Below are 26,602 nucleotides of genomic sequence, written 5' to 3'. Positions count from 1 at the left end.
AGAAGCATCTGCTCTATGATAATATCGGGGGACCTGATCACACCTCTCAGCATTGGACAGATCATCTAGGCAACAAATCAACAGAGTAACCATTATTCTTTCAAAAGGAGAGAAGAATCTAGGGTAATTTCAGAGGGGGGAGGAGGGAGGGAGTGAGGGAAGGGGAGAAATTGGACAAGGGGCATAAAGAATAATTATGATTTGTAACAATATATATATTAGTAATATTGATTTGATCAACATATCTCAATGTTCAACCCCAAAAATATGTATAATCAATTTTGATTTAATAAATAAAATACATTTTAAAAAACCCAAAACTAATATAAAGCTCTCTATAAATATTCAATGACCCTGGTATCTCTTCTTTTATTTACACTGTGAATTCTTTATAACGCCTGTCTTTCTATAAGAAAGGCATTACTTGGAACAATGGCAGGGAAAGCAGACTAGATATCTGCACTACTTGAAAGCTGAGAAAGGGGCTGGCTGGTTAGCTCAGTTGGTTACAGCGCAGTGTTGTAACACCAAAGTCAAGGGTTCAGTTCCTCTCACTGGCCAGCCACAAAAAAAAAGAAAGCAGAGAAATGTGTGAAATAAAACTTTTAGGTAGAAGCAAGACTTATGGACAGGCTGTGCTGCAGATTGCAGCCTAGCAATCAACTGCCCTTCTTGGTTTGGTGATAGGTGACCAAAATGCCTACTACCATCCTTTCAGGAAAGAACAGTCTTGATAGTTCGGATAAATTAGTCATGTCCCCTGCCATCTTTCCAAAGAACTTCTCTACAGGTTACTTTGTACTTAAGTATAAGCATGATGACAGTTTTCAAGTTGTGCTCAAAAGGACAAGTGTTCTCCTAAAATCTAACAAGTATACTCAGTGTAAAATGAGCAATATTTAAATTTACATATTCTCTTTTAAAAGGCATTTTCCCAACATGTATTTTTAGTTCTACTTAAATGTTTTATGATTAAATAAACTCACCTTTTCATCAAGCATATCAGGGTGCTCTGTCAGCCACACACAGAGACACTGAAAAGCCGCCACTATCATGGAATGCAGATCGCGGGAGTGAAGAGGAGCTGGCCGACTACACTGGTACACAATGTAGCTGCACACAGAACTGATGGCTCGCTTCCGGTCTCCTGAGTCAACCATCACTTTCACCTGAGTATATTCATTTGGGGAACAAAAACAGTTAGCCAGGTACCACTATACCACTTTCAAAGCATTTAACTGAGGCTTGGCCTATTTGAGAATGTGATACACCACAGGAAGCTTTGCTTTTTAAATATTATTTATATACAGGAATAGAATATTTCAGATGTATCATCATATAACACCCTACAAAAATAGTGGCATTTTTCAAACCCTAAAAAAGTATTTCATTTTAGCATAGTTTTTCATGCCCTAAAACCCTTGGGTGCACCTATTCATCACTGCCAGAGACTGAAAGAATAGCTAGCAATGGAACATGTGCATATTTTTAAGCCCCCTAAACCACCCTTACAGTGATGCTCTATGCCCTTCACAAAGTTCTGTGCAGCTGCTTAGAGATATAATTAACATACAGTGAACTGCACATATTCAAAGTGCACAATTTGATCAATTTTGACAAAAGTACATACCTGTGAACTATCACAATCAAGATAGTGAGAATATCCTTTACTCCCCAAATCTACTCATGCACCTTTGTAATCCTTTCTCCCACTCTTCTTTGCCCACCTCCCTAAGCAACTGCTGATCTGCTATCACTATAGATTAGCTTGCACTTTCCAGAGTTTAAATAAATAAAATCATATGTATGTACTTTTTTCAAGGTCCTGGCTTCTTTCACTCAGCATAATTATGTTCAGATTTCTCTACATTTTTGCGTATATCAATTGTTTATTCCTTTATATTGATGAGTAGTATTCCATTGCATGGATATATCACAATTTCTTTATCCAGTCACCTGTTGATGGACATCTCGGTTATTTCCAGTTTCTGGATATTACAAATAAAGCTGCTATAAACATTCATGCACAAGTCTTTATAGGAATATAACATCTCTTACCTCCTGGGAGTGGAATGATTTGGGGTCATATGATAGGAATATGTTTAACTTTTTAAGAAACTTCCAAGCTGTTTTCCAAAATGGTTGTTCCATTTAATATTCCTCCACATCTTCCCAACATTTGGTATGGGTAGTCTTTTTAATTTTAGCCATTCTAACAGGTATGTAGTGGTATTTCATTGTGTTTTTAATTGCATTTCCCTAATAAGTAATAATATTGAGCTTCTTTTTTTTTTTAAGCAGCTGGCTGGTAAAGGGATCCAACCCTGGACCTTGGTACTATCAGCACCATGCTCTAAACAACTGAGCTAACTGGCCAGCCCTTCAGCATCTTTTCATGTACTTATTGGTCATCTGTGTATCTTCCTTGGTAAAGTACCTGCTCAAATCTTTTGCCCACTTATTAATTGGGTTATTTGTTTTATCACTGAGGGATTTCTGTTGTCATTTTTTTTTTTTAATTTTATTAAAGGTCTTTCTGAAGCAACATCCACACTCCAGACCCAGCTGCCAAGCAGACCCTGTTATGCAGTGGGGACTGGTTAGAGAATGGCAGGCAGATATGGCTTCCTAACCTTCTGTCCTGAGACGGGGGTGGGAGATAGTATCTCATCTTTAGGGTCTACTGTGCTCACATGGTCAGGCAGGACCTTCTTAAAGCCAATCTTAACACTTGGTCCCAGGGCAGCATGATCACTTTGATGCCTAGCACACACTGTCTGAACAGTACACAGTGGATGATGGTAACAAAACGGTAGCTAACAGGGTCCCCACTGTGGATCATCAGACCATCCAAAGTTCATGGATTCAGTTCTCTGTCCTTAAGAGTTTCCCTGATACTGTGACCTTGTAGTCCTTGTCCCCCTCTCCACAATGAATGTAGCAGACTCTCCACAGAGCAAACCCTCCCAGGAGTGTGTAACACAGAGACCCTGCTGGGCAATGGCACACAGACTTCTTGTAAGCCCCTTTTCAGCAGAAAGCTCTACCTGCCCTCACGAAAGCCAAACCTCTTCTCAACTACATTGGTCAATTCAAGGATCTGCTGGTTCTTCTCACCAAAAACACTCTGCATCCTGGAGGAAATGATTTCTGTCCTGGTTGGAATAACTCGGACCTCAACTCCAGAGCAGCCATCTTCAGCAAGCTTCTGAGTGAGGAACTTGTTCAGTTCAGCTTTGAAGATGCCATCAACGACAAACTTTCTCTTCTTAGAAATTTGCACCACCATATTGCTGCCACACGCCACCAAAAGGAAAGGCTATTGTTTAGTTTTGAGAATTCTTTTGTAATTTGGATACAAGTCTTTCATCAGATATATGCTTTATAAAGATTTTCTCCTAGTCTGTGACTAGTCATCTCCTTCTCTTAACAATGTTTTTTGAAGAACCAGTAGTTCTTAATTTAGGTGAAGAACAATTTATCCCAGTTTGTTCTTCTATATGTAATATAGAAGAAATCTTTGTATAACCCAAGGTCACAAAGACTTTCTCCTATGTTTTCTTCTAGAAGTTTCAGAGTTTCGGTTTTACACTTAGGTCTACAATTCATTTTGACTTAATTTTTGTACACAGTATAAGGTATAAATCAAAGTTTTGGGGTTTTTTTTTTTTTTTTGGTATATGAATATCCAATTGTTCTAGCACCACTGGTTGAAAAGACTATCCTTTCTACGTTGAATTACTTTCGCACCTTTGTCAAGAATCAGATGACCATGCATGTGTGAATCTACTTCTGAACTCTATTCTATTCCACTGATATATTCATCTAACCCTACTCTAAAACCAGACTGTTTTGATTACTGTAGCTTTACAGTAAGTCATAAAATCAGGTAGCATTAGTCCTTTATGATTTGTTAGGCAGGTCCACAGCAGTGCTCCATCGAAGGCTAATTATTCCTTACTACTGAAAGTATACTAAAGGTCACAGAAAACAATACCTTGCTCTCAAAGACAGTGTGTTCCTGAATGTCTCATAAATGGCTGTTCTTACTTTCTGTATCAGTAACTGTGCCTCATGAAACTATTATGTCCCTCCCTGGGGATTTCTGAGGTAAACTCTAAGTGGTGGTGAGAACATCTTAAGTTTTCTTCTCTATTTTATCTCTCGTGGCTTAGGTAAGTCACAACCTCTGATCACTTGTTTACACATCTGTAAAACAAGGGCTTGAACTATATCATCCCAAACAGTGCCGCCTCATGTGTGCATATCACCTTTTTGTTCACAAAGTGTTTTGTGTATTTCATCTCATTTGGTCCTCACAACACCAGGTGTTACACATAAAATAATCCTGCCCATTTTACTAACAAGAAAACACTTAGAAGTTAGTAAAGATGTGGAGAAATTGGAACCCATAAATGTACATTGCTGGTAGGAATGTAAAATAACTCAATAGCTGAGGAAAACCGATTTGTTGGTTCCTCAAAAGTTAAACCTAGAATTATGATATGACCCAGCAATTCCACTCCTAGGTATAATTAAAAAGAATTGAAAACTGGTATTCAAACAAATGCATGTACACACATGTTCACAGCAGCACTACTGACAATAGCCTAAAGATGGAAACAGCTCAAATGTCCATCAACTGATGAATGAACAAATTGTGATATATACATATAAAGAAATATCATTCAACCATAAAAGGGAATGAAATTCTGACACATTCTACAACATGAATGAAACTCAAAAACATTATGTTAAGTGAAAAAAGTCAGACACAAAAGATCACATATTGTATGATTCCAATTATGTGAAATGTCCAGAATGGGTAGACCCATAGAGACAAAATGCAGATTCATGATTGTCAGATTCGTGAGGGTTTGGGGACTAGGAAGCAAGGATATGGGGTTTCCTTTTGGGGTGATGAAAACATTTTGGCTCTAGAGGTGGTGGTTGCATAACATTGTGAATGTATTAACAGCCACTGAATTGTTCACTTTAAAATGTTTAATTTTACATTACGTGAATTTGACCTCAAAAAAAGAGAAAACACTTGGAAAAGCACAAATGGCCACCCCGCTTTAAGGTGCCACAAAACTGAAGTAAGAGCTGTGAAACAAATCTGAAATTACAGCTAATTTTGACTTATTTCTGATAAGACAGTAGAGTCACAGATAATCCCAAATGGCAAATTTTAGAATAAGCACTCTTTACAAAATGAATAGGTGTTCTATCATTATGTACAAATACATAAATAGCACGTATTAAAATGTCTTCTCTAATTTAACAGCAAAAATATCTTTTTTGAACCTATTAAAAAAGGTAAAGTTTATTTTGTAAAATTTCATTTGCTCAATTTTTCATACTTTGGTATAAACCATGTTTGAGTATTACCAACACTGTAATACCCATACCAAGGGGTTGAGAAACACAGAAAAAAGAGCCATGGCCCAAGACCGCTGGGTTACAAGAACTATCCTCCTCACCTTTGCCAGGCCAGAAAGGAGCTCTAGAGCTGCCAGTGATATGCTCATGTCTTGTCGCCACTGGGAGTTGAGTCTTTGGGTAACGAGATGAATGCTGCGAATCAGGAGTCCAGCAGCTGAATCTGTATTAAGAGCTAGGATATAACCCCAATGCCACATCCCACAGGGAGGAAAAACAACTAAGCATTAGTAACAAGAAGCACAGCATTCACAGGCACAGACCACAGCAGCCACAGTGAGCATGACGGGCACCACACAGTGCTATACTCCCCACCCCACTGGCCTGAGCGCCAAGCCTGAATGAACAGTGCACAGGGCACACACGCTGGATCAGAGCAGCTTCTAGCTCCCGGCTCACGTACTTTCACAGACAATCATGGAGCTTGGCAGTTTCAGTATCATTCTTACAACAATGTAAATTTTAAAATTTCTAAATTAACAACTCAAAGAGTAACATTTTCGAAAAAAAAAAAAGATGAAAAGGCTATCAATTATTTCCCTGGAATTTTATAGAGGAAAGAATTCAAATTTTACAGCCTCCTCAGATGCTGGGAATTACCCTGAAGCATCTGCTGAAATTACTTGCAGGGTTTAAATGATCAAAAATCACATGCAATGGCTTTTCAAACACATTTTAACATTTAACTCTTTTAAGACTATTTTAATACTCCTAAAAAAAATTAAATAATCAAGCCACTGTGTTTTTATTTCACCTCTAATTCTGTACTTAAAAGTAATTACTACTTAGCTAATTGTAAATCAGGAGAAATTAAAATAGGACAAATTAAACTGAATTTATAAAGGAAGCTTTAGGGACATTATACCTGTCGATCCTATCAGAAAGAGGGCAGTGACAACAGAAAAAGGAATGATCATTAAAGAGAGACATTCATGCGACACTAACACAAATCTGGATTTCTTAGTAAAAAATATTTTATGACATTACAAGCAGAGCTCACTAACATCATTTCAAAATGCTGAAACAAACAATAATCACTTCAAACACTTATATTAGAACACACGCAGTAATGCAAAAATTTCTTTAAAGTATTTTATAAACATGAAAAGTAAACAAATTTCTGACCTATACTATACATAATTTACATACACAATGAATAAGATAACAATTTAAATAACTTCTTTATAAATGTAATATTTGAGTGTGTTGAATATCCACATCATGATTTTGAGCGTCTGACATGCTCAAGGATACTTATTGCGAACTTAAACTATAGAAACATGCCTCATGAACTCATGAACATGGTTTACGAATTCTCTACATGATTAAAAAACTAAACTCACATCTAAAGATCTGGATATCACTCCAATCTAGGTGGATAAATGCTCATAGATTCAATACACTGTTAGTATTTGTGTATGAAAACATAAAGGTACCCACAAACCCACAGAACCCATAAAATAATTGCCCAAGGTAAAGGACATCACTGAATAGGATCCTTTGCTGCCAATGTTTTATTTGACAGGGCAGAAAATAGAAATGTCTCCTTACTCTTGCTTAAAATTTGTGACTGAAGAATTCAAGAGAGATATAGTAGGGTACACAGATTTTAACACGAAGACAGACTGTCCTCTGAGTTCCCATCTAATGCACAACCCATCACCCCCCTTACCACACTGCAATAACTGATTTATTGGACATCTATACCATTAGACTGTGAGCTCTGAGGAAACCCACATTTTATTTGACTCTATCATCAGCACATGGTACAGAATCCAGAAATGTCTTCTGACTACTCATGACAATCATTTATAGAATCTAATAAACTACCCAAAATCCAAGTACTAAAAGCTGTACAGCTAAATTAAAAGGACTTGTTTTCTTTTTCTTAGCTTTTTAGACTACATCATCTATTATACTTAAGTACATAAAAACACCTGAACATTAAATTTTTTTTCTGTTTTATTTGAAAATCTGAACATTAAAGTTATTCTGTAAAACTTTGAATTGAAAAAAAAAAAAAAAAAACCCAAACATATCTTACCATAATCCCTTAAGAGTGCTTGAGCAGGTTTCACTATCAGGTGTTGTGGGCTCTGTGCTTCCGCCACTTGCTGAACTAATACCACTATTAGTGCGACTATGACCCTTCAGGTTATCTTCTCTACCACCCTAGTCAGATGAAAATGAATAAAACATTTGAAGGCTACACCACAGTTTGCAAATATAGATAAAGTCATTATAATCATGTTGATAAAATGGAATGTGCTAACTAAATAGCACAAACTGATACACAGATACAAACTGACAAGGGATTAAAAATGCTATGGAGTGTTTGCATAGACACCTTCTACTGGAAGGTATGAAGGGTTTAATGACTACAGGTGCCTATACTGGGGTCTTCACTGCTGCTGTTTACAAAGAAAGGGCTAGCCCAGGACCTTTATCATCCTCACTAGACTTCAATGGCTAATGATGCTGGGTCCTTAAAGAAAATACCGTACTACCTCCCAAGCAAAAGTTCAGAACAAGCATACAAACTTAAAAAACACAAATAAGGGCCGAGCCCATGGCGCACTCGGGAGAGTGAGGTGCTGGGAGCGCAGGAGCGCTCCCACCGCGCGTTCGGATCCTATATAGGGATGACCGGTTTGCTCACAGCACTCACTGGCTGAGTGCGGTGCGGCTGGTCTCAAAAAGGACAAAAAAAAAAAAAACACAAATAAACACAAATAAACAAATAACAGCAACTTTCAAATGTACTTATATCACAAAACACAAAAAATAAAATACTATGCTTAGTATAAAGATTAACTCCTATATGTACAGTGGCTAATAAACCTATGTGTTAAAGATATCCCTCATTTTTTTCCCCATATGAACACAATTCATTATATTCAGATCAGTAAATTATTATAAGCCATCTACTGGGACATGAATGTAATTTCCTTAATAATAATTTGATAACCCATCCTACATCCACCCAGCTCAACCCCAGTATATCCTGTTAATTGCCTCACTCCCCAGCCTCTAGTCCAGGTATCTCTTCCAAGGAGCACTGGAAGTTTCTGGGAAGCTTTTCTGATTTAGAAGCACTGGAACTTTGGGGTATGACCTGTAAACTTTGGTCTAGAGGAGCTAGAAAGAAATGATGAGATAGAAAAAAATAAACTAGAGGTCTGCTTGCAACCAGCACTAGATCTATTAGGGATGGCAGGAATAATGGAGTAGAAGGCCTTTCCTAGATTATTCAATCCAGTTTATGAGCACAGTAAAACAAGTAAGATTTAAGTAAGTAGACACTATCCAGAAATAAAGACTGGATTTAGCTCGAGTTTTTCTCATGCAGATTCTCTCAGAGATCTGATGTACAGCTGATGAGGCACTGAAAGGTAAGAAACCTCAAAACATATGGTATTTTAAAATAGGATCCATGCTAGCAGATTAGCTCAGCTGGTTAGAGCATGGTGTTACAACATCAAGGTCATGGGTTCAGATCCTGATTCCAGCCAGCCACCAAAAATAAATAAAATAAAATAAAATAAAATAGGATCCTTCTGAGTCAGTGACCTACATTAATAAACAAAGTGCCTTTAAAAATCACAAGGACACACATGTTGAAATGTAATTTATATAAAATCAGTAGTTGATATTCTGACAGGTTATATGTGGTATGCTTCTTACCATCTCCATTTGGCAACCAATGGCTTCTAAAAGGGCTGAATCTTGAACAATATTTAACATTGCCCCTGCAACAGCAAAAAAAGAAAGCATTTTATATAAGATATACCACAAGAACACTAAAGTGGCTAAAGTATCTCATATGACTAATATCAGACATAATATAATTTTGGCTGAGGATTCCTGAAATTCCCATAAAATTCCTAATAAATCTGATCAGTCAGAAAAGACCTTCTTTAGAAATCCCCTAATTCTTTTTTTTTTTTTTCCTTTTTGTCTTTTTTCGTGACCGGCAACGGATCGCAAACCTCAGTGTCGCACCCGCACCGGAACGGGACCAGCAACGGGACCGCAACCCTCGGCGGTGCCCTCGCACCTCGCTCAGCCAGTGAGCGGGAACCGGTCTGCATGTGGGATCCGAACCCTCGGCGGGAGCGCCGCCACGCTTCCCAAGCGGCGCACTGCAGCAGTGCGCCACCGGGCCGGCCCAGAAATCCCCTAATTCTGATCAAACCCAAAAGTTTCAAAGGCACATTTTTCTAAAATAAATTTGAAGGTCAAACTTTGCTTTATATAAAAACATACCTAGTATCAGATTTTTTTAATTGATGTGAAAGGTAAGTATCTTGATTTCAAGGGTAATACAAACTAAGGAAAATATTATGGAATACAGGTCCAAGTCTTTTAAAAACAAAACAAAACAAAAAAATAAAATAAAAATTGCAGCTATACCTTTGTGACCATACTGCTTTTCAAGAATGATTAAAGCCACATGGTTTGAGAATTGCCCATGTCTGCATATTCTAAAAGTAAGCCACATTTATTTATTAAGGAACCCATAGCCCTGGAAAGGCTAAGACAAAAATGAGATGGTGAGCCTAGTATACTGCTTTTCATCCTAGTGGGGGAGTGCTCTTGCCTACAATGGATAAACAGAAGATAGAAACAGCTTTGCCAATATGTATTGGCAAGAGTGACAACTGATTCTTGGAAAGTACATGAGGAACATTCAGAGCAAGGGTAAAGCAAAACCAAATATTCTTATCAACTGTAGAAATGATCTGATTTCAAGTGAAATTATGTTAGTAGAATAATCTACAACATCATAACTTGAAGGCGCTCTCATATCAAAACATTCCCCCTCCATGCACTCTCCCTTTGGGTTCCAAATGAATCTGAGATAAGTGTTGATGCCACTGGTGAACTGTGGCTCCAAACCTTGGTCAGACCTAACATACTAACTTCAGAAGGTCTTTAAAAACCCAGCCTAACAAGAACATAGCTATATTTTATAACGGGAACATAGAGAGCAAAAAACTACATTTGTGAATCTAGAAAATCATGCCCACAATTAAATTAATGCAATTAATGGCATTTGAGATTTTTGAGATATTATAAACCTTTTTACCCAGCTATGTACAACTGCAGTTACCTACTAATTTGGTGTCTCTGGGTAAATACTGTTCTTGGCAGCTGTGACCTACCTCTTTAGGATCAATTTCTCTCAGTCTTAGAGGCCTTTTAGAATCATCTCAAGGATTGTGTTCCTGCTGAAAGGACATAAATCTCCCTCCTCCCCTAGGGATATAAGGGCTTTAATGGGAATGTCTGATCCCATCTTTGAACAAATAAGGATCTAAGATACTAAGAAGCAGCCCGATCCTGGTCTTGCTAATGAAAAGGAGAAAGGAAGCCTCTAACCACTGCCAAAGTCAAGGCATTCTGAGGGATCAATTGCCACAGAAGCAGGATGTTCTATCTGCCACCTTGGTTTGTTGGCAGACCTAGGGTTGGTATTTGCATTCAATTGGTTCAGTGGGGACCCCTGTTAGGTGGCTGAGGAAAGCCTACCTTTCTGAGAGCTACCACTATCAAGGGTGGGGATCTTGATATCCAAGGCTGAACTTCAGTGGTACTAAGATGCAGATGTGATAACTGAAAACATCTTGCTTTCTAGTATAGTAAGTTGTTGTTTATACAATTTGAGCATTGGACTGAGGGAAGAAAAAGGAGGCCCCTTTGTTCATCAGGGTCCCTCTGAAGACGTTTAAGGGAGGTAAGACTGTCCTTCGTGATACCACTGGGTTTACCATTAATCAACAAATACTTTTTGATATATTTTAGCTGGGAGAGTCAAACGTTTAAACAAATAAGATAATTTCAGGTACTGTACTATGAAAAAATGATGAAATAAGATCATCTTTAGCAGGGTCTATTAAGGACTGTCTAAGAATATGACAAGGAAAAAGCCAAGCAAATATCTAGGGAAAGAATATTCCAGAAGGAGGAATAGTAAGTAAAGCTCTTAAGTTATCATGAGCTGTATGTGTTCAATGGATGGAAAAAATAGTCCAGTTTAAATGGAGCACAGAACACTAGAAGGAAAGTACAGACAAGACCTGAGAGGTAGACAGGGGTGAGATGTTTAAATGTGTGGTCTCCATAGATTGGGATAAGGAATGTGGATTTTATTCTAAGTGTAATGGGAAGCCAGTGGCATGGAAACTGGCATTATCTAGCTTATCCTTTAGGACCATCACTCTAGCTTAAATGGGGAGGATAAACTCGGGGGGGGGGGCAAGAAAGGAGCAGAGAGACCAGTTAGCAGTCTGTGGTAACATTCGAATTAAAAGATGAGGTAGGGCCGGCCCGGTGGCGCACTGGATAGTGCGCCGCTTGGGAAGCGTGGCGGCGCTCCCGCCCGAGGGTTCGGATCCCACATACAGACCGGTTCCCGCTCACTGGCTGAGCGAGGCGCGGGAGCAATGCCGAGGGTTGCGATCCTGTTGCCGGTCCTGGTCCGGTACGGGGGCGACACTGAGGGTTGCAATCCGATGCCGGACATGGAAAAAGACAAAAAAAAAGAAAAAAAAAAAAAAAAAGATGAGGTAGCTTGGACAAGGGTTCTCGGTGTGAGATGGTAAGGCTGGTCAGTAGTAGAGTTGACAGAACTTAAGAATAGATCTGGATGTGGGGCAATAAGGGGAAAAGAAGAATCAAAGACAGATAAGTCATAGGTTCTGGCCTAAGTAATTAGGTATATACAAGGCCGTCATCTACTAAGATGAAGAAGCAGATTGATGAGGAGCAGATTTAGGGCAGGAATGTGGGATGCAGGCAAGTTAGGTTACAGTTGCCTTTCAGATATCCAGGTGGAGATATCAAGTAGGCAGTTAGCTAGCAACACAAGCTGAACTGAAAGGAGATATCTAGCACGAAGAATATTCAGCCTGTACATGATATTTAAAGCCATGGGATTGATGAGACCACCTAGGTTAAAACATCCAAGAAGAGATCTTGGGGGCTTCCAACACCTAGCTATCTGGTAGAAGAGAAAGAGCTATTTAAGCTATTATTTAAGGCATATCTTTTATGTCACTACAAATAATCTAGTAAAGAGGGAGAAACTGACCAGATAGAAAAGAGTGATGTCCTTGAGAAGGAGAGAAGGATACGATTTAGGGCACAAGTGAAGCAACATTATAACAAGCTGAGGCTACTTCCATCTTCATCTCCTACTACTTTTACACCTTTGTCCTCTTGACTGTCTCCACTGGCCTCCCCACTGGTCCTCAAACACACTCCTGCTTCAGGTTCTTTGCTCCTGCTTTTCCCTCTGTCTGGTATACTCTTATTCCCAGTTATCTCCATGACTCACTCCCTCACCTTCTCAGTGAGAGCTGTCATGACACTCTATTTAAAATTGAACAGCCCCATCCCCTCTGCCACATGACACACACACACCCCTACACCTGTTCTCTATCTCCTTTCCCTGCTTTGTTTTTCTCCCTCATATAATACACTATCTTATTTATTGTTTGTTCCTTGCTCTCAACACAATGTTTTTTGTCTATTTTGTTTTCTGTTTTATCCCAGAGTCTAGGGTGGTGCCTGGCAGATAACACATAACAGAACTCAAATATTTGTTGAGTGAAAGAAGAGGAAATAAAGAACTCTGGGTAGGTTGCGGGTAGTTGGTGAAAATAATGGGAAGAAGAGATCATTCTCATCTAAAGCATTTTTTTCTATGAAATATGCAGCAAGATCAACTAAGTAGAAGAAAAAAGAAGGGGTGGAGATACAAGGTGAGAGAGAGAGAAAAGCGAATTTACTGGAAAAGTGTAGTACAACTGTCAGTGTTAAGTGCTACCTGAGATTTACAGTCATAAATCTGAAAAGTCTAGTCAGCCCTGTTGTGTGTGATTTTTTTCTCCAGCACTGCTCAACCACTCAGATGCAAGTGTGCAATAGATGGACAGTTGTGTTTAAGCAGAGATGGGTTTAAAAGTGGTAAGAGACACGGAATCTAAGCTGGGTAAGGAAGGAAGAGGGGACATGAAAGATACTGAAAAAGACGTAGGGTCAGTGGATTAGAGGTTAGAGCAGGAGTTGGTCAATTTTTTCTGCAAAAGGCCAGGTAGTAAATATTTTAGACTTTGTGTCGTATGGTCTCTGTCACAACTGTTAAATTCTGCTGTTGTAGCACAAAAGCAGCCACAGACAATAAATAAACAGATATGACTATGTTCCTAGAAAACTCTATTACAAAAATACCAGGCCTGATTTGGCCTGTGGGCTGAGGGTCTTCTAATCCCGTGTTAAAAAATTGCTGGAGTTAAGAGTAAAGTAAATTAAATGAAAGGATAGATGGTAACAGGAAATGGAACTTTGAAATTAAGATAGCAGAGATTTCAGTTTTTAGTGATGCAAGACCTAGCAAAGGATCATGTGAAAGGTAAGGCTAGAGTGGGAAATGAAAAAAGATCAATGGTACTAAGGGGGACAAGGAACTGGGACGGATGTTAGCTGAAAGTGACCAATGTGCGTATTTAGCCAGAAGGAGATAATGTTATCAGGATGGTCTAGGATGAGGCTAAGTACGGCCAGCCCATTCAAAGTGTTCCTGTGCAAGACACCATCTGCTTCTAATACTCAGTGAACCGTAACAGTAGACATTATTGCACTGGACTAAAAATTTTACATATTCTCTTATTTCTGACAATTCCCTGCATGGTAAACACTATAATCCCACTCCCTAGATTAAAGAATTTCTCTAGCAAATAAAATTTACGTGCAACTGCAAAGTATAAGTGGCTAAATTCTCTTAGTTCCAATTTTCCTCCTTTCCCTTTTTCTTTCATAAGTTTCTAGATCTTTGTCAACAATAAAATGGAGGATATGTTATAATCTGTTTCTTCAACTCCTTTCCACAATGAAAGAATTTACTCTTCCCTATTTATTCCACCTGCTCACTGTATAACATACTATACTTCCTGCGCACCCACTCTAATAACTACTGCCATCACCAATTCTTTAGGCATGTCATTTCCTCTCCCAAAATGAAATCCTACCCTCATTTCTGCCTATGCAAATATTGCCCTTCGAGATCCAATTTAACTCCCACTTCCCTCTATGAAGTCTTCCATGACCTTTTAGTTTCTTCTCTCTCAACCCTGAAGGCATTCAACATGATGTGCAATCAGCACTGCTTTCTGCTGTTATGTGACTACTTTGTGATAAATCTCTGCAATGAGATTTGCTCAGGGGTAAGAACCATGCCACTCATTTCTCTAGTATTCCCCCCAGAGAACTTGTACCTAGGACCATGCCTTTGGCTTTGATGAAAAGCCAGAAGTATAAGATAGTCTCAGTAATCAAGTTAAGAAGTAATGAGGATCTAAAATATGGCAGTGGCCATAATGATGAGGAGACATTTAAGACAGAGAATCAGTATGATTAAGAGACCAAAAGGAAACAATAAGGAAAGAGGGAAGAACCACAACAACAGCTACTCCATAATTTCTTCTTGGCAGGGTTCTGAAAACCCAACCCCCAATTTTTTCATATGTAAATAACAGACAGGTGGAAGTAAGAAGGGAGAAAAGGAAAGAAAAAAGAAGGGAGGGAAGGGGAAGTAAGGAGAAGGGGGAGAAAAGAAGAGAGAAAAAGGGAGGAGAGAGGAAGGGAGGGAGAAAGAAAAACAAAAAGCACAAATAAAATGACCAACCAAGACAACTATAAAGCTTTCCTTCCCTCATCTCAACCTATTAATTTTTTTTACATTAAAAAGCAAATAATCGCTGCCTCTGATTTAGAATAATAAGTAGAACTGCATTAGGCTTAGGATCCTGCCACTGGTTGCCGCCTCCTCAGTATGGCTGGGGTCAACAGTACATGGGTTTTCACTTACAAAAAAATGTGTGAACACAAACCTAGTATCATTTGGGTGTTGTTGGGGTCCGTTTCCGTTTGCAAGGCACCTATTAAGATATTCACAAGTCTCAACTTCAGGGACAAAAAAGTTATCGGTTTATCGTAAGAAGAGCTGTCATCATTACTAAACTTTCCTTCCAGGACCACCTATGAAAAAAACAAGTAATAGTTAACTTCAACTGTTGTGATACACTATGCCCATGTAGGAATAGCTAGAATGGACAAAGGTCAGTCTAATGAGCAAGGCTTTCAGTCTAATACTAGCCACTGCTAAGTCTGTCACTAACTTACTCAACCAACATATGTTATCAGACAGCACTAGCATATAACCACCTGAAATGGTAGGCCAAGGCATGCTGGCAGACTGACGTAAGAAATATCACAACTTCATTAATTCACTTGAAATAACTTGGGTTTTATAAAAAAAAAGCTCCTGTTCCATTTTTTTAAAATACGATTTGACTTAAATTAGCATACAAAGCAGAATATAGAATATAAAAAACTTTAATAAAACATTACCTCAGATTTGACTGTGCCAAAATGATGAGGAAGGGGCAACAAAGAAAGTAGGATATTAATGGAGGATCTTCTCAATTCTGTTGGATTTACATAGCTTTTGAATTTTGAGAGTTCTCTGCCAAAAAGTAAAAAGCTATTAGTATTTTTGAACTAAAGTAATTTTTTTGCTACTGCCAAAATTATGCCAATTTTTCACAATCCAAGCACTATGTATGTGTATGCGTGTGTTTAAATTTCTATGTTCAAGTATTACTCAATTAAACGAGAATTAATTGGTTTATTTCTTCATTTAAAATGTAAGGCCTATACGAAGCTAGAACTCTGGGCTGTTGTTACTCTTACCCTTCTAGACCAGGCCAAAAAAAGATTCAACAAGCCCACGGACAAATAAGAACTAAGGTGGGTTTGGATGTTCTACACTCATTTAATGTGGCCCGAGTCCCTTCAGACTATGTAGACAACTGGATAGGATACATTAGGAAACTGGGGAAGAAGCACCAAAACAAACCAGGCAAATCAGACAATTGATATAATAGGAGAATGATAGCTTACCTGTCAGGCAAAATGGTTTCAAGAGCTGAAATAAAGTAAGGAACCACAACATCAATCCCTTTCAAGTCACAGCAGAACAAAGGAGGAGAGTTTAGAATAACGCTGGCCAAGACAGGATGGCACACATAATCATTTATCTGCAAACCTTGAATTAAAAGCATGTAAAATCTAGGAAAGCAAGAAAAAAATTTTAAACAAACTGATCAAAAGTTTTCACTATTATTAATATTTTCTACGTAGTCATCAAAAAGGCTACTTGCACTCTTCACTACTTCTGTCCTTTAAATAATTACTGGAATTAAAGCAATTCAGAATCACATACACTAAGAACTAAGTTATCTTTCCTAATGAAGGAAGAAAAAAGATTCATTTCTATTACACCTTAAAGTTTTAAGCTCTGCAATTCAATGTTACAGGTGCCTGCAAATGAGGCAAACAGAACAAAACCAAACAAATGGCTGCAGTACTTATCAATAAACTGGTGAAATTACTGAATTCCAGGGCAATAAAATTTTGCAGCATTTCACAATGCCTGAGGGGAAAGAAGTGTGTTTGCATTTTTTTCCTCTTCGCCATTATTTTTGGGGAGACAGTAACAAAGAAATCTCATTCAATGCTATTCATCATGATATGAAGGTCACTTTGAATAAGATTCCTTTAATATACCTGAACATGTCTTACTTTTTTAACCCCCACTCCCAATCAACTCACTAAGCATTCAATCACCTGTCATTAAAGAGTACTACATTGGTACACTCTTCTACTACTACTTCTGTTAGCCAAAAGCTTACTGGATAGCTGAGGGTAAACTATGTCTATGGATAACTATAGTATTCCTGTGTACATCTGGCACAAAATAGGTGCTTAATAAATATTTGTTGATAAATATCCCAAAGGCCCTTCAAATTCAGTACGTTCAAAATTAAATTCATCATTTGTCCTCTCATAAATCTGTTCTCTTGGTTTGTCATACTACCACCAATCCAGCATTATGGGCCAGTCAGAAAGCCTTCTTTTTCTCCCTTACTGCTATTGACACCATTTAGGGTATTTCCCCAACCCATGGTCTCCCTACTGAAAAAAGTGCCCTCACCACAAAGGTTGAGAACCAGCACTCTTCTGTGACACACGCTCACAGCTATAGCTGATTAGACCAGAGACAAACAACAGACACCTGATTAATCGGATCCTCTTTCCCAGGAATCTGAAATTAGAATTCAGAGATGCTAACTGGCTCTACTGGTCACCTAGACCAAGGCCATGGAAACTGGGAGCTCAGAAGCATACTGCAATATAAAAAAATGATCTGCAGAGAAGAAAAGAATGAAACAGTTCTGGGAGACCATGAAGACAGAGAAACAGAAAGCAGAAAAGTTGTTTTGATCCTTGAATACTGGTTCCTATTCTTCGTGAGGCTTTGCTGTACTTACTGACCTTAGGATTTATTAAATATCACTAGCTTCTCATAGTTCATTCCCTTTACTTAAATAAGATTGAGAGGGTTTCTGTAAAGCCAAGAGCCTATGGTTAAGATACCCATGACTAGTTCCCTGCATATGCCATTCTTTTTCATGCCTAAAAGCTTCTGTACTTGGTTCCCTCTGACAGTCAGTTTAATCCTCTCTCCTGAGAACCTAGCAGGTACACAGATACCTAAATGCTTTTACTGATATTAACCTCACTTCAGCAGCTGTGTGAATGATCAAATTGAGGAGGGCAAGTAACAGGAGGCCATTATAAGTTAATTTAGGAGAAAAGTGACAAAGTTTGAAGTGTCATATGGGGACCAAGTGGAAAGAGGGATTAGAAAGAGAGTTAAGCAGCAGAAAGCTTGGTTGACCAACTAAAGAAACAGAGGGAAAGAAGAAGAGTCTAAAATAACTCCTGGTTTCTGGCCTGAGTAACTAAATGAATGGCAGAGCCATTCACAAAAACAGTTGAAGGCAGAGATTTGGATAAGATGACCCAACTCAACTTCCTAACATAGTCTAAATTCTACCCATCCTTTATATGTCCAGCCCAATCATCCAGTCCTCTGTAACCCTTTCCTGAACCCCCCAGTGTAAGCATGTCCTGCTTCTTCTTCTGAATATCCACAGCACTTTATCTGCGCCCCTCTCCTACCAACTTCCTATTCCTATCAGATCATTGTAACTTGTGTACGTGGCTATGGTCACTCCAGAAAATAAGCTCCTTGGAGGCAGGATTTATAGATGATTTATTTCTGGACTATCTGCAGTGCCTAATACTGTGCTAAAAATTTATTAACAAATTATTGTGGTCCTTCCAAATATCTCCATAATTAATAAAATTCATATAAGATGAAACATTTCTAAAATAAAAATTGTTAGGGAACTTCACCAAATCTGATGAGGCAGGTAAAACGGAAGAATTCAAGCAAATTTCAACTATTTACAGACATCTGCAGATATTTTAGATCAACATTTACTTATCAATTCAGCCTACTGAGTCACACTACAATAAAGTTTTACTATTAAAACTACATAAATGGAAAAACAAACAAAAAATTCTAAGACCTGGATAAATAAGCTGGCAGAATCTCTTCTCCAGTCTTCTTGCTACAAAAAATCCTTGACAGTGTCCCACAAGCCTCAGCTCTTCCTGCTTCATAGTTATCAGGAAATTCACTTGCATCAAACATAGGATTGGAAACCATGGTGTCTGTGGACATTTGTGACCCTTTCCGTCGAAATTCCATGCTAGCTTGTGTTGTGATGGCTGGGGAGAGAAAAGGAGGGTTTTATTATACTTATCCATTGGCCAAATAGGCTCATGGGACCCTGGACACAAAGATCAAACGTTGGTGTCATTAAATAGCTACTTCAATAGTATCCAATAATGCTTTTGTTTTGCAACTATGTCTTAAGGTTTTATTATACTTATCCATTGGCCAAATAGGCTCATGGGACCCTGGACACAAAGATCAAATGTTGGTGTCATTAAATAGCTACTTCAATAGTATCCAATAATGCTTTTGTTTTGCAACTATGTCTTAATTTTTTTTTTAACAAAGGGCTCTCTGAAATCTTTGAAAATGGGTAACAATTTACAGTGGTATTGTCAGTTTAACAGATTCTACAAGAAGCATTTTTCAACTGAATTTTTGATCAGAAGAGTACATTTGTATATATCTGTATTTATATACGGATATAATACAGAATTTGGATTTTCTATTATTTATTTTGGTTTTTCCTCCCCCTATAGAATTATGCTTAAACATTAAGAAAAATAGCTACTGCAATTTGCATATTACCCCAGATGGACATCATAATTAAATGGGCAACCCCATGCCAGTTTGTATACTTTAGGGAGAAGAAGTAAGGACAAGAAATGGATATGGAGGAAGAGAGAGCATTCCCACCACCCACCCAGCTCCAAAACACACACCAAAGAATTGCCCGACAAAGCAAAATGAGAATGAATTTTAACAACCACAGACAGCAGCTAACTTGAGGTTGATAAATAAGAAAATTGGATTGGTAAGAAAGATTACCATGGTCATTCATTGTCACTGAAACAGAAGCCCTTCGAAAGTTGCTTTCATTTTTAACAAAAGATTTCACGGTGTATTGAAAATCACTCTGAAATCTTTTATTACTCTACACGAAATGTTTAAATTATTTTGTGATATAGATTTAATAGAATGCAAAATCAAGCATAAATCTTTATGCAACTTCCCATGAGCCATTTTTAGTCCTGAATAAACCCAGCAATAATACATTTGGAAAACACTACATGCAGAATGCATACAAATCAAACACTAAATCTGTATAAAAATAATCTCAAAGCTTAAAAAAAAAAAAGCCAAAACACAGTTAGTGCAAAGTCCTGGAATTCATGACATGACCAGACTAGTATACAGAAATAATGGGACTGATTCAGGCAGATTAATTTGCTTTTGCCAGCAATCTTCCCCATTCAAAACACAGAAAAGTATTTTTCTTCCCAAGTGCAAAAACTACAAGAGACAATGACAATCAATTTTTTAATGGAATTATGAAAAAAAATAAAAACATGACTGCAATTAAGGAGAAGCTTCTGATTCCTACTTACAAGATTTATAAGAAAGAAGAATTTGGATAAAAGATGCTGCAAGATAATAGAAATAAATGGAAACAAATCAAAGGACAGCAGTAATTATAAAATACTTTAAAGATGGTGAAATTTTACAGTAAGTTAAGAAGCTTTTCAGCTTTTTAAAAGTTAGGTTAAAAGCTTTACGATACCACAAGCTAGTTCAAAAACATAGGAAAGTGTGCATTCAGGTCCAAAATTATGATTTTTGTATCATGCAAAACAATGAAAGAAGAAAATTACACAACCACAAAGAACTGAGATTTTGAACTGCCCAGAACGTGCATTAAAATTTTAGTTCATTAACCCTTCCCAGCTCAATATTACTTTTACAAAGCACAACGTACTGTTAGGTAAATCTAAAGCTAACCAGTTCAAAGAAGCAAACATTTTAAGTTAGAGGTGAACTACATGGCAGAATTCCTTGATGGCAGCCAGTACTTAGTAAACAGTTAGTATACCCAAGCCTCCCACCACCATCCCCAAGACCTCAAGATTGCTACCCAACGGCACTCTAACCCCTTCAACTATTTGGACACTTCATTATCTCTTGGGTAATGTAACAGCTTTTATCATCTCCAAACACAATGAGAAGAGGAACTTCTTTCCTTTCCCCGCCAAAAACAACGTTGAGAGTTAAAAGTAAGATATTGCTCACATGATTTGAATTCTGGTTTCTAACTTCTGGTGCTAGAGGGTGAGCAAAGCTGTTACAAACTCCCTAGAGAGCAGATCTGTAAGTTCCCTTAAAGCAAGCCCACCAACGAAGCAGCAGGTTGAGCCATTCTGGATTCAGGTATTTCAGTGTCAATAGCTCTATATACCCAAAAGTTACATTGTAAGAATTGCATTTTAATAAAAATAAAAAATTAAAATAAGGCTGACTCATTCTAGAAAATACAATACCAATTAATAAATATAAACATGATTCAGAAAACTCAAAAGGTACATGAACATAAAGAAAATATAACCCAAAAGTAGTTTTTAAAAAATGTTCACCTAGTCATTGTAAGCAAGCACATTTATTTATACATAACTGAGCACTACTTACAACTTGTGAATAAAATTATAATATGGAAATGGAAGAATATAAAGTGTCTAAATTTGAGCAAAATAAAGTAAGCAAAGGAATCCCTAAAGTCAAGCACGCATCTCAAATCATATTCCTGAAAATTTTTATATTTGCAACTTCTCTAAATTATTTAAAAGATTTGTAAGAACATTCAAAATAATTATATGTGTATAATGTTCACAGACATAGACCCTAATTCTAAGATGATACTAAATAGCTAAGAATGAATTTCTGAGAGAAACCAGAGACCCTTAGGATTCTTACATTAGTTTAATTCTTAGAATTAACATTTTCCCTAGAGATGCATAAACTAATGCAATTAAATATCTTTTAATCTCAATTTATTTCCAACTCCAGTGGAAAAGTGTTTTCTTACTAAACAACCAATACACTCCTTAATACATACATCACAGTGCCTGGCACATAGTAACTGCAACGCAATAAGTGCCAGCCATTATTATTTTCCAGGTCTCAAAGATATATCCAAAATATTCAAAACATTATGCACTACCCCACCCATCCATCCTGTACCCTACAACACTACCTCCAAGGATAATGGTGAGATGACAAAAATAAATCAGATTTTATTTAGACAGTTTCATTTCTATAATAAAATCTAAATGAAGATATCAGGGTTCAGCTATTAATTCTCTACCAGTCTTACCAAGTTACAGAGCAAATGGTAATTCTCTAGACTAAAACCTTACAGGTTATAGTCTATTGAGAAGCAGGTATTTTCTAATGTTTACTTGTACTAATGAGCGAAGGGCTGTCAAAATCGAAGAAAACACTTCTTCTGAGTACATTTGCAGAGAAAATCTTTAATTCTTCATATGAATATTATCCTGGCTGACATGAAGGGAACTTCCAGGTCACCTACTGAAAGTAATTTGATTCAACAAAAAGTGACTAACCTGAAGTGTGTCTAATAAAACTAGACAAAAGGCCAACCTCATAGAACACATAAAAAGAACAGGTAGGAAAAATTCCAAAGTTCTTACTTCAGCTGGAAGGGGTTAAGCACAAGACATTGCTTGGTCAGAAACAGAGCTTTTTAAGATACATATTAATCTTGCAGGTAGGAAAGATTAAAAAAAAAAAAAAAAGAAAAGGAAAAGAAATGATAACATATTTCTTGAGCAATATTTACCAGTCATGCTGCTGTCTCTATTTATCCCATTATGAAGTTTACAGTGAACAAATGCTGCATCAAATAACCATGATCCAAAGAGATTCAAGATGCTGTTAACCTTTGGTCTTCGAGGGGCAGGCAGTGGCCGGGGTTCTGAACTAGTCTGATTTGGACTTGACAGAGGAGAGGTGGAGGATGTCTGGTGCTGAACTTTCGAGGCATGAGCAGTACTAACCTATTAAAAGAACACAAGAATACACCCACACCCAAAAAAGTTTGAGAAAATGGCAGGACTTTTAAAAAGGATAGCAGATTAAAAAGTCAACCTTTTACAGCAGAACAATGGTGATGAAAACTCTTACTGTGCTTGTCTTTATGGTAGCCTTATTCACAGTAACAGCCCGGTGCCTCCGGTTATGTGGTGGGGTGGTATTGACAGCAGTGCTCTGAGGCATACTTAATCTATTTACGGGTGTTGGAGGAGCACTGTCTGATCGGGGTCTAGAAATGCCTTATAAAAAAAAAAGACAAATGGAGTTATTCTTCATAGTTCAAAATACATGACCAGAAAATCTTCCCCAAGCAACATGAGTGAAAGCTTGAGACACACAGACTATAGCAGAGACTGCTAGTTGCCTCCCAATACCCATTCATTCTTTCTTCCTGAATAACAGAACACGTATTTTAGCTGGACATGGGTATCCAGAATAAATGACTACATTTTCAAGGTTCCCTTGCGGCTAGCTAGATGTGGCTGTGTTCTGACCACAGAGAAGTGGGTGATTGTTAGGTAGGTCTTCTAAGAGATTTCCTTAAAAGAACCAATCAGGTATAGACTCTCCTTCCTCCCTAATTCCTGGACAGGATGGCTGGAACTCACTCAACTGTCATGGCCCATGAGGCAGTGCACAAAGGATGAAGGGCCTTGGATCCTTGACCGTGATGGAACTGCTATATCAGCCTTACAACACACCTAGCCCTGATTTAACGTGTGTGAAGATAAACTATAAACCAATGGGATTTTTGGTTGTTATGTGGCAGCCAAACTTAATCACAACTAATACATTAACTGCGTAATACATTAACAAGTGCACATAACAAATGTTTTAGAAAATGACATATATTAAATATCACTGCCTTTTAACAGGTTAAAAAAATTCTGATTTTTCATTTATCTTAAATGGAAAAATATTTTAAAACAATGGTTCACAAAAGGTATAATTTGCTTTCTAATGATACACGAGAATGGTCCCTACTGCATTTTAATCTGTATTTTCTTGTGAATGAACACTTTTCTCTTTTGCAAATCATTTATTCATATCCTTTGTACATTTATCTACTAGGTCTTATTCTTTTTCTTAGTATTTTGTTTGATCTACTTATACAAAGACAACAATAACCCTTTAGCTACTATATTTGTTGTACATAAGTTTTTCTAGTTTGTTGTCATCAAATCTGTTCATCTTTTCCTTTGGACTTTCCACAGTAACTTCTTAGATATTAGAGTTATCTGAATGTAGCTCTTTATACATTTAGCAACATACACAAAACTCACCTAAGAATGCATCCACCAGACAGCTGATTCCACGCATGGCACGAAAAAATATTTGAGGCAGATGTTTAAGGCAGGGATACTGATTCAACTCTTGCGGCATTCCGCTCACATTCAAGAACTGTTCCTGAAATTTGGGAGTAGAGCTTATAATGGCTGGGTTACTCAGATCCACGGGATTACTATCAAAAGAGAGAGAAGAAATAATTACACATTTAGAAATTACTACAGCAATAAAATGCATGTAATCTAATTTAAGAACAGGACCATTTGTGCCTATTTCTTTGATTCAGAGAGGATCTGTATTTAATGGGCTAGGGATTCAAACATCAACACTTCATTATAGAAGATCTGCAGTGTGTTTACATGAACTTATTCTGCCTATTCAGAGAATGAATACATGGATATTTTTTAATACATGGAATTAAGCAATGGGATGGGAAAGCTGTAAATAAGTCTACAAGAACCCCAAGGAGAAAATTTTACTTCAATATTAACATTCCTAATTTTTAAAAAACTATTTGGAGGGCCGGCCCGTGGCTCACTCGGGAGAGTGCGGTGCTGATAACACCAAGGCCCCGGGTTCGGATCCCACATGGGGATGGCCGGTTCGCTCACTGGCTGAGCATGGTGCTGACAACAACAAGTCAAGGGTTAAGATCCCCTTACCGGTCATCTTTTAAAAAAAAAAAAAAAAACTATTTGGAACTCAGGATTAGTGTTATAGTTACATATACAGTGTTATATTGTGTTCATATATATGTAGTAAAGCCATACATTTCAAAACAGTGTATTTCGGCTTGAGTTACATTTTATGTACAAACAATTTTAAATATTTCCATTAAAAAATAGATTTAGATTTCCACTCAAAATGGTCTTCTTAGCTGTTGATTAAACAGCCTCTCCAACTCAAAGTATATTGTTACTGACAGAAAGAATTTCCACTAGCTACAAGGCAAAAGAACTAGGATGAAAAAATAGAAATCAGTGGTTCATACGTGTTCTGCCCTTTGAAACTTTTCCACCCAAAGACTCAATTTCAAGTAACAGTTAGTGAGGAAAGGGGAGAGCATGTGCATGTATGGAAAATGGCATTCTAATGGTAGCACACAGAGAACTGTAGTTTGTCATGTGGGGTAGAGCAGGTTAAGAAGTCTCTAGCAGCAGTGCTTGTTGGAGGTTGTAATTCATCTGTTCAGAAATTATAAAAACAGAGAGTAAGGTTGCAATGAATACAACTCAGTCCATCAGAACTCTGCTAAATTTATGTCTATTAGACACTGAAAGTTGGGGAGAAAAAGGCTTATACCAGCTCCTCCAGATATAAACCAGAAATGATTTTATTGGCACCTAAATATTCAGAAAAAAGATTTAAGAATATAAATAAAATCTGAAATGAGAATGGATAACAAAGGATAGCGAGACAGCATTCCTGCAGTTCCCAATGCCCTGTGTACATGACGTATTTGGGGAGCCTATTGAATATCCAGATTCCACCTAAATTTACTAAAACAGAATCTCCAGGTGGGGCCTGAAGGGCAGGTGGTCATGCACAAACAAGTCCAAGGACAAGCATTTGAGGACAGTAGTAGTAAAATCAACGGGAAACATTTTTTGTTTTTCTTGGAAAAAGACAAAGCATTACCATTCTAGACAAAATTTTGGTGTCTGCCTCCCCATAATATTCAGCCTGCTTCCAAGGATATTTCCCAATGACCACAGTAGCCCCTTCTGAGTAATCCTCCCATCCACCCACAGCTCATTTAAGACTGTCCAAAAGATGTCTGCTAGAGAACTACAATTAAAGTAGCCTAAGTAACAAAAATAATTTGATCCAATTTATCCCTTTGGAAAATCGGAGAAAAGGGAAGCCCCAGTGAACTGAAAGGGCTAGAGTTGAAGTCACACAGTATCACAGCTGTTTACAGCACTGGAGAGTTATGGGGTTGCATGTAGCCCTAAAAGGCAAAAGGAAACAGGGACTCAGTGGGGGAAGCCTGCTGGAGAAAGAGAATAGCAAGGGTCAGATGACAGAGTGCCTTTTCTCAAGGCTGCCTTGATCCCTCCCCAACATGAGGACTGGTTTGTTTACCACTTCTTGGAGGCCAGTGATACCTCTCTATCATCACATAATAACATCCCCTTTACACTTGCATTTGCACACGTAGGTCTCTATTCTTTACATCCAAAAGAACCCTGAGTAATACACTGAAGTCAGATCTAGAAGAAAAAGAAAGCCTGAAGAGATCAATTAAGAGTGAAGAAATGAGAAAAGATGATCCAAAAACTACCTCTAAAAAAAGAGTCCAAGACTAGAGTTTTACCAGTCATTTATTTCAAACTC

At 37.7% G+C, this 26,602-nt stretch overlaps 1 protein-coding gene and 1 pseudogene across 1 annotated transcript in view; both read right to left on the bottom strand.

The window, feature by feature from the left end:
- RALGAPB (Ral GTPase activating protein, beta subunit (non-catalytic)) overlaps window positions 1–26,602 on the bottom strand; it is a 77,691-nt gene that overhangs the window by 37,140 nt on the left and 13,949 nt on the right. The window contains 12 exon segments of the mRNA XM_008575444.1: window positions 987–1,169; window positions 5,484–5,605; window positions 7,487–7,515; window positions 7,517–7,614; window positions 9,127–9,191; window positions 15,336–15,483; window positions 15,856–15,970; window positions 16,408–16,575; window positions 18,945–19,146; window positions 22,725–22,941; window positions 23,069–23,217; window positions 24,262–24,440. Coding sequence (XP_008573666.1) covers window positions 987–1,169; window positions 5,484–5,605; window positions 7,487–7,515; window positions 7,517–7,614; window positions 9,127–9,191; window positions 15,336–15,483; window positions 15,856–15,970; window positions 16,408–16,575; window positions 18,945–19,146; window positions 22,725–22,941; window positions 23,069–23,217; window positions 24,262–24,440 — 1,675 coding nt within the window.
- LOC103592637 lies at window positions 2,583–3,289 on the bottom strand (annotated as a pseudogene).

The sequence above is a fragment of the Galeopterus variegatus genome, unplaced genomic scaffold (assembly GCF_000696425.1).
Source record: "Galeopterus variegatus unplaced genomic scaffold, G_variegatus-3.0.2 Scaffold1189, whole genome shotgun sequence".
NCBI classification, from domain to species: domain Eukaryota; kingdom Metazoa; phylum Chordata; class Mammalia; order Dermoptera; family Cynocephalidae; genus Galeopterus; species Galeopterus variegatus.
This window is presented reverse-complemented; position numbering and strand designations above follow the sequence as displayed.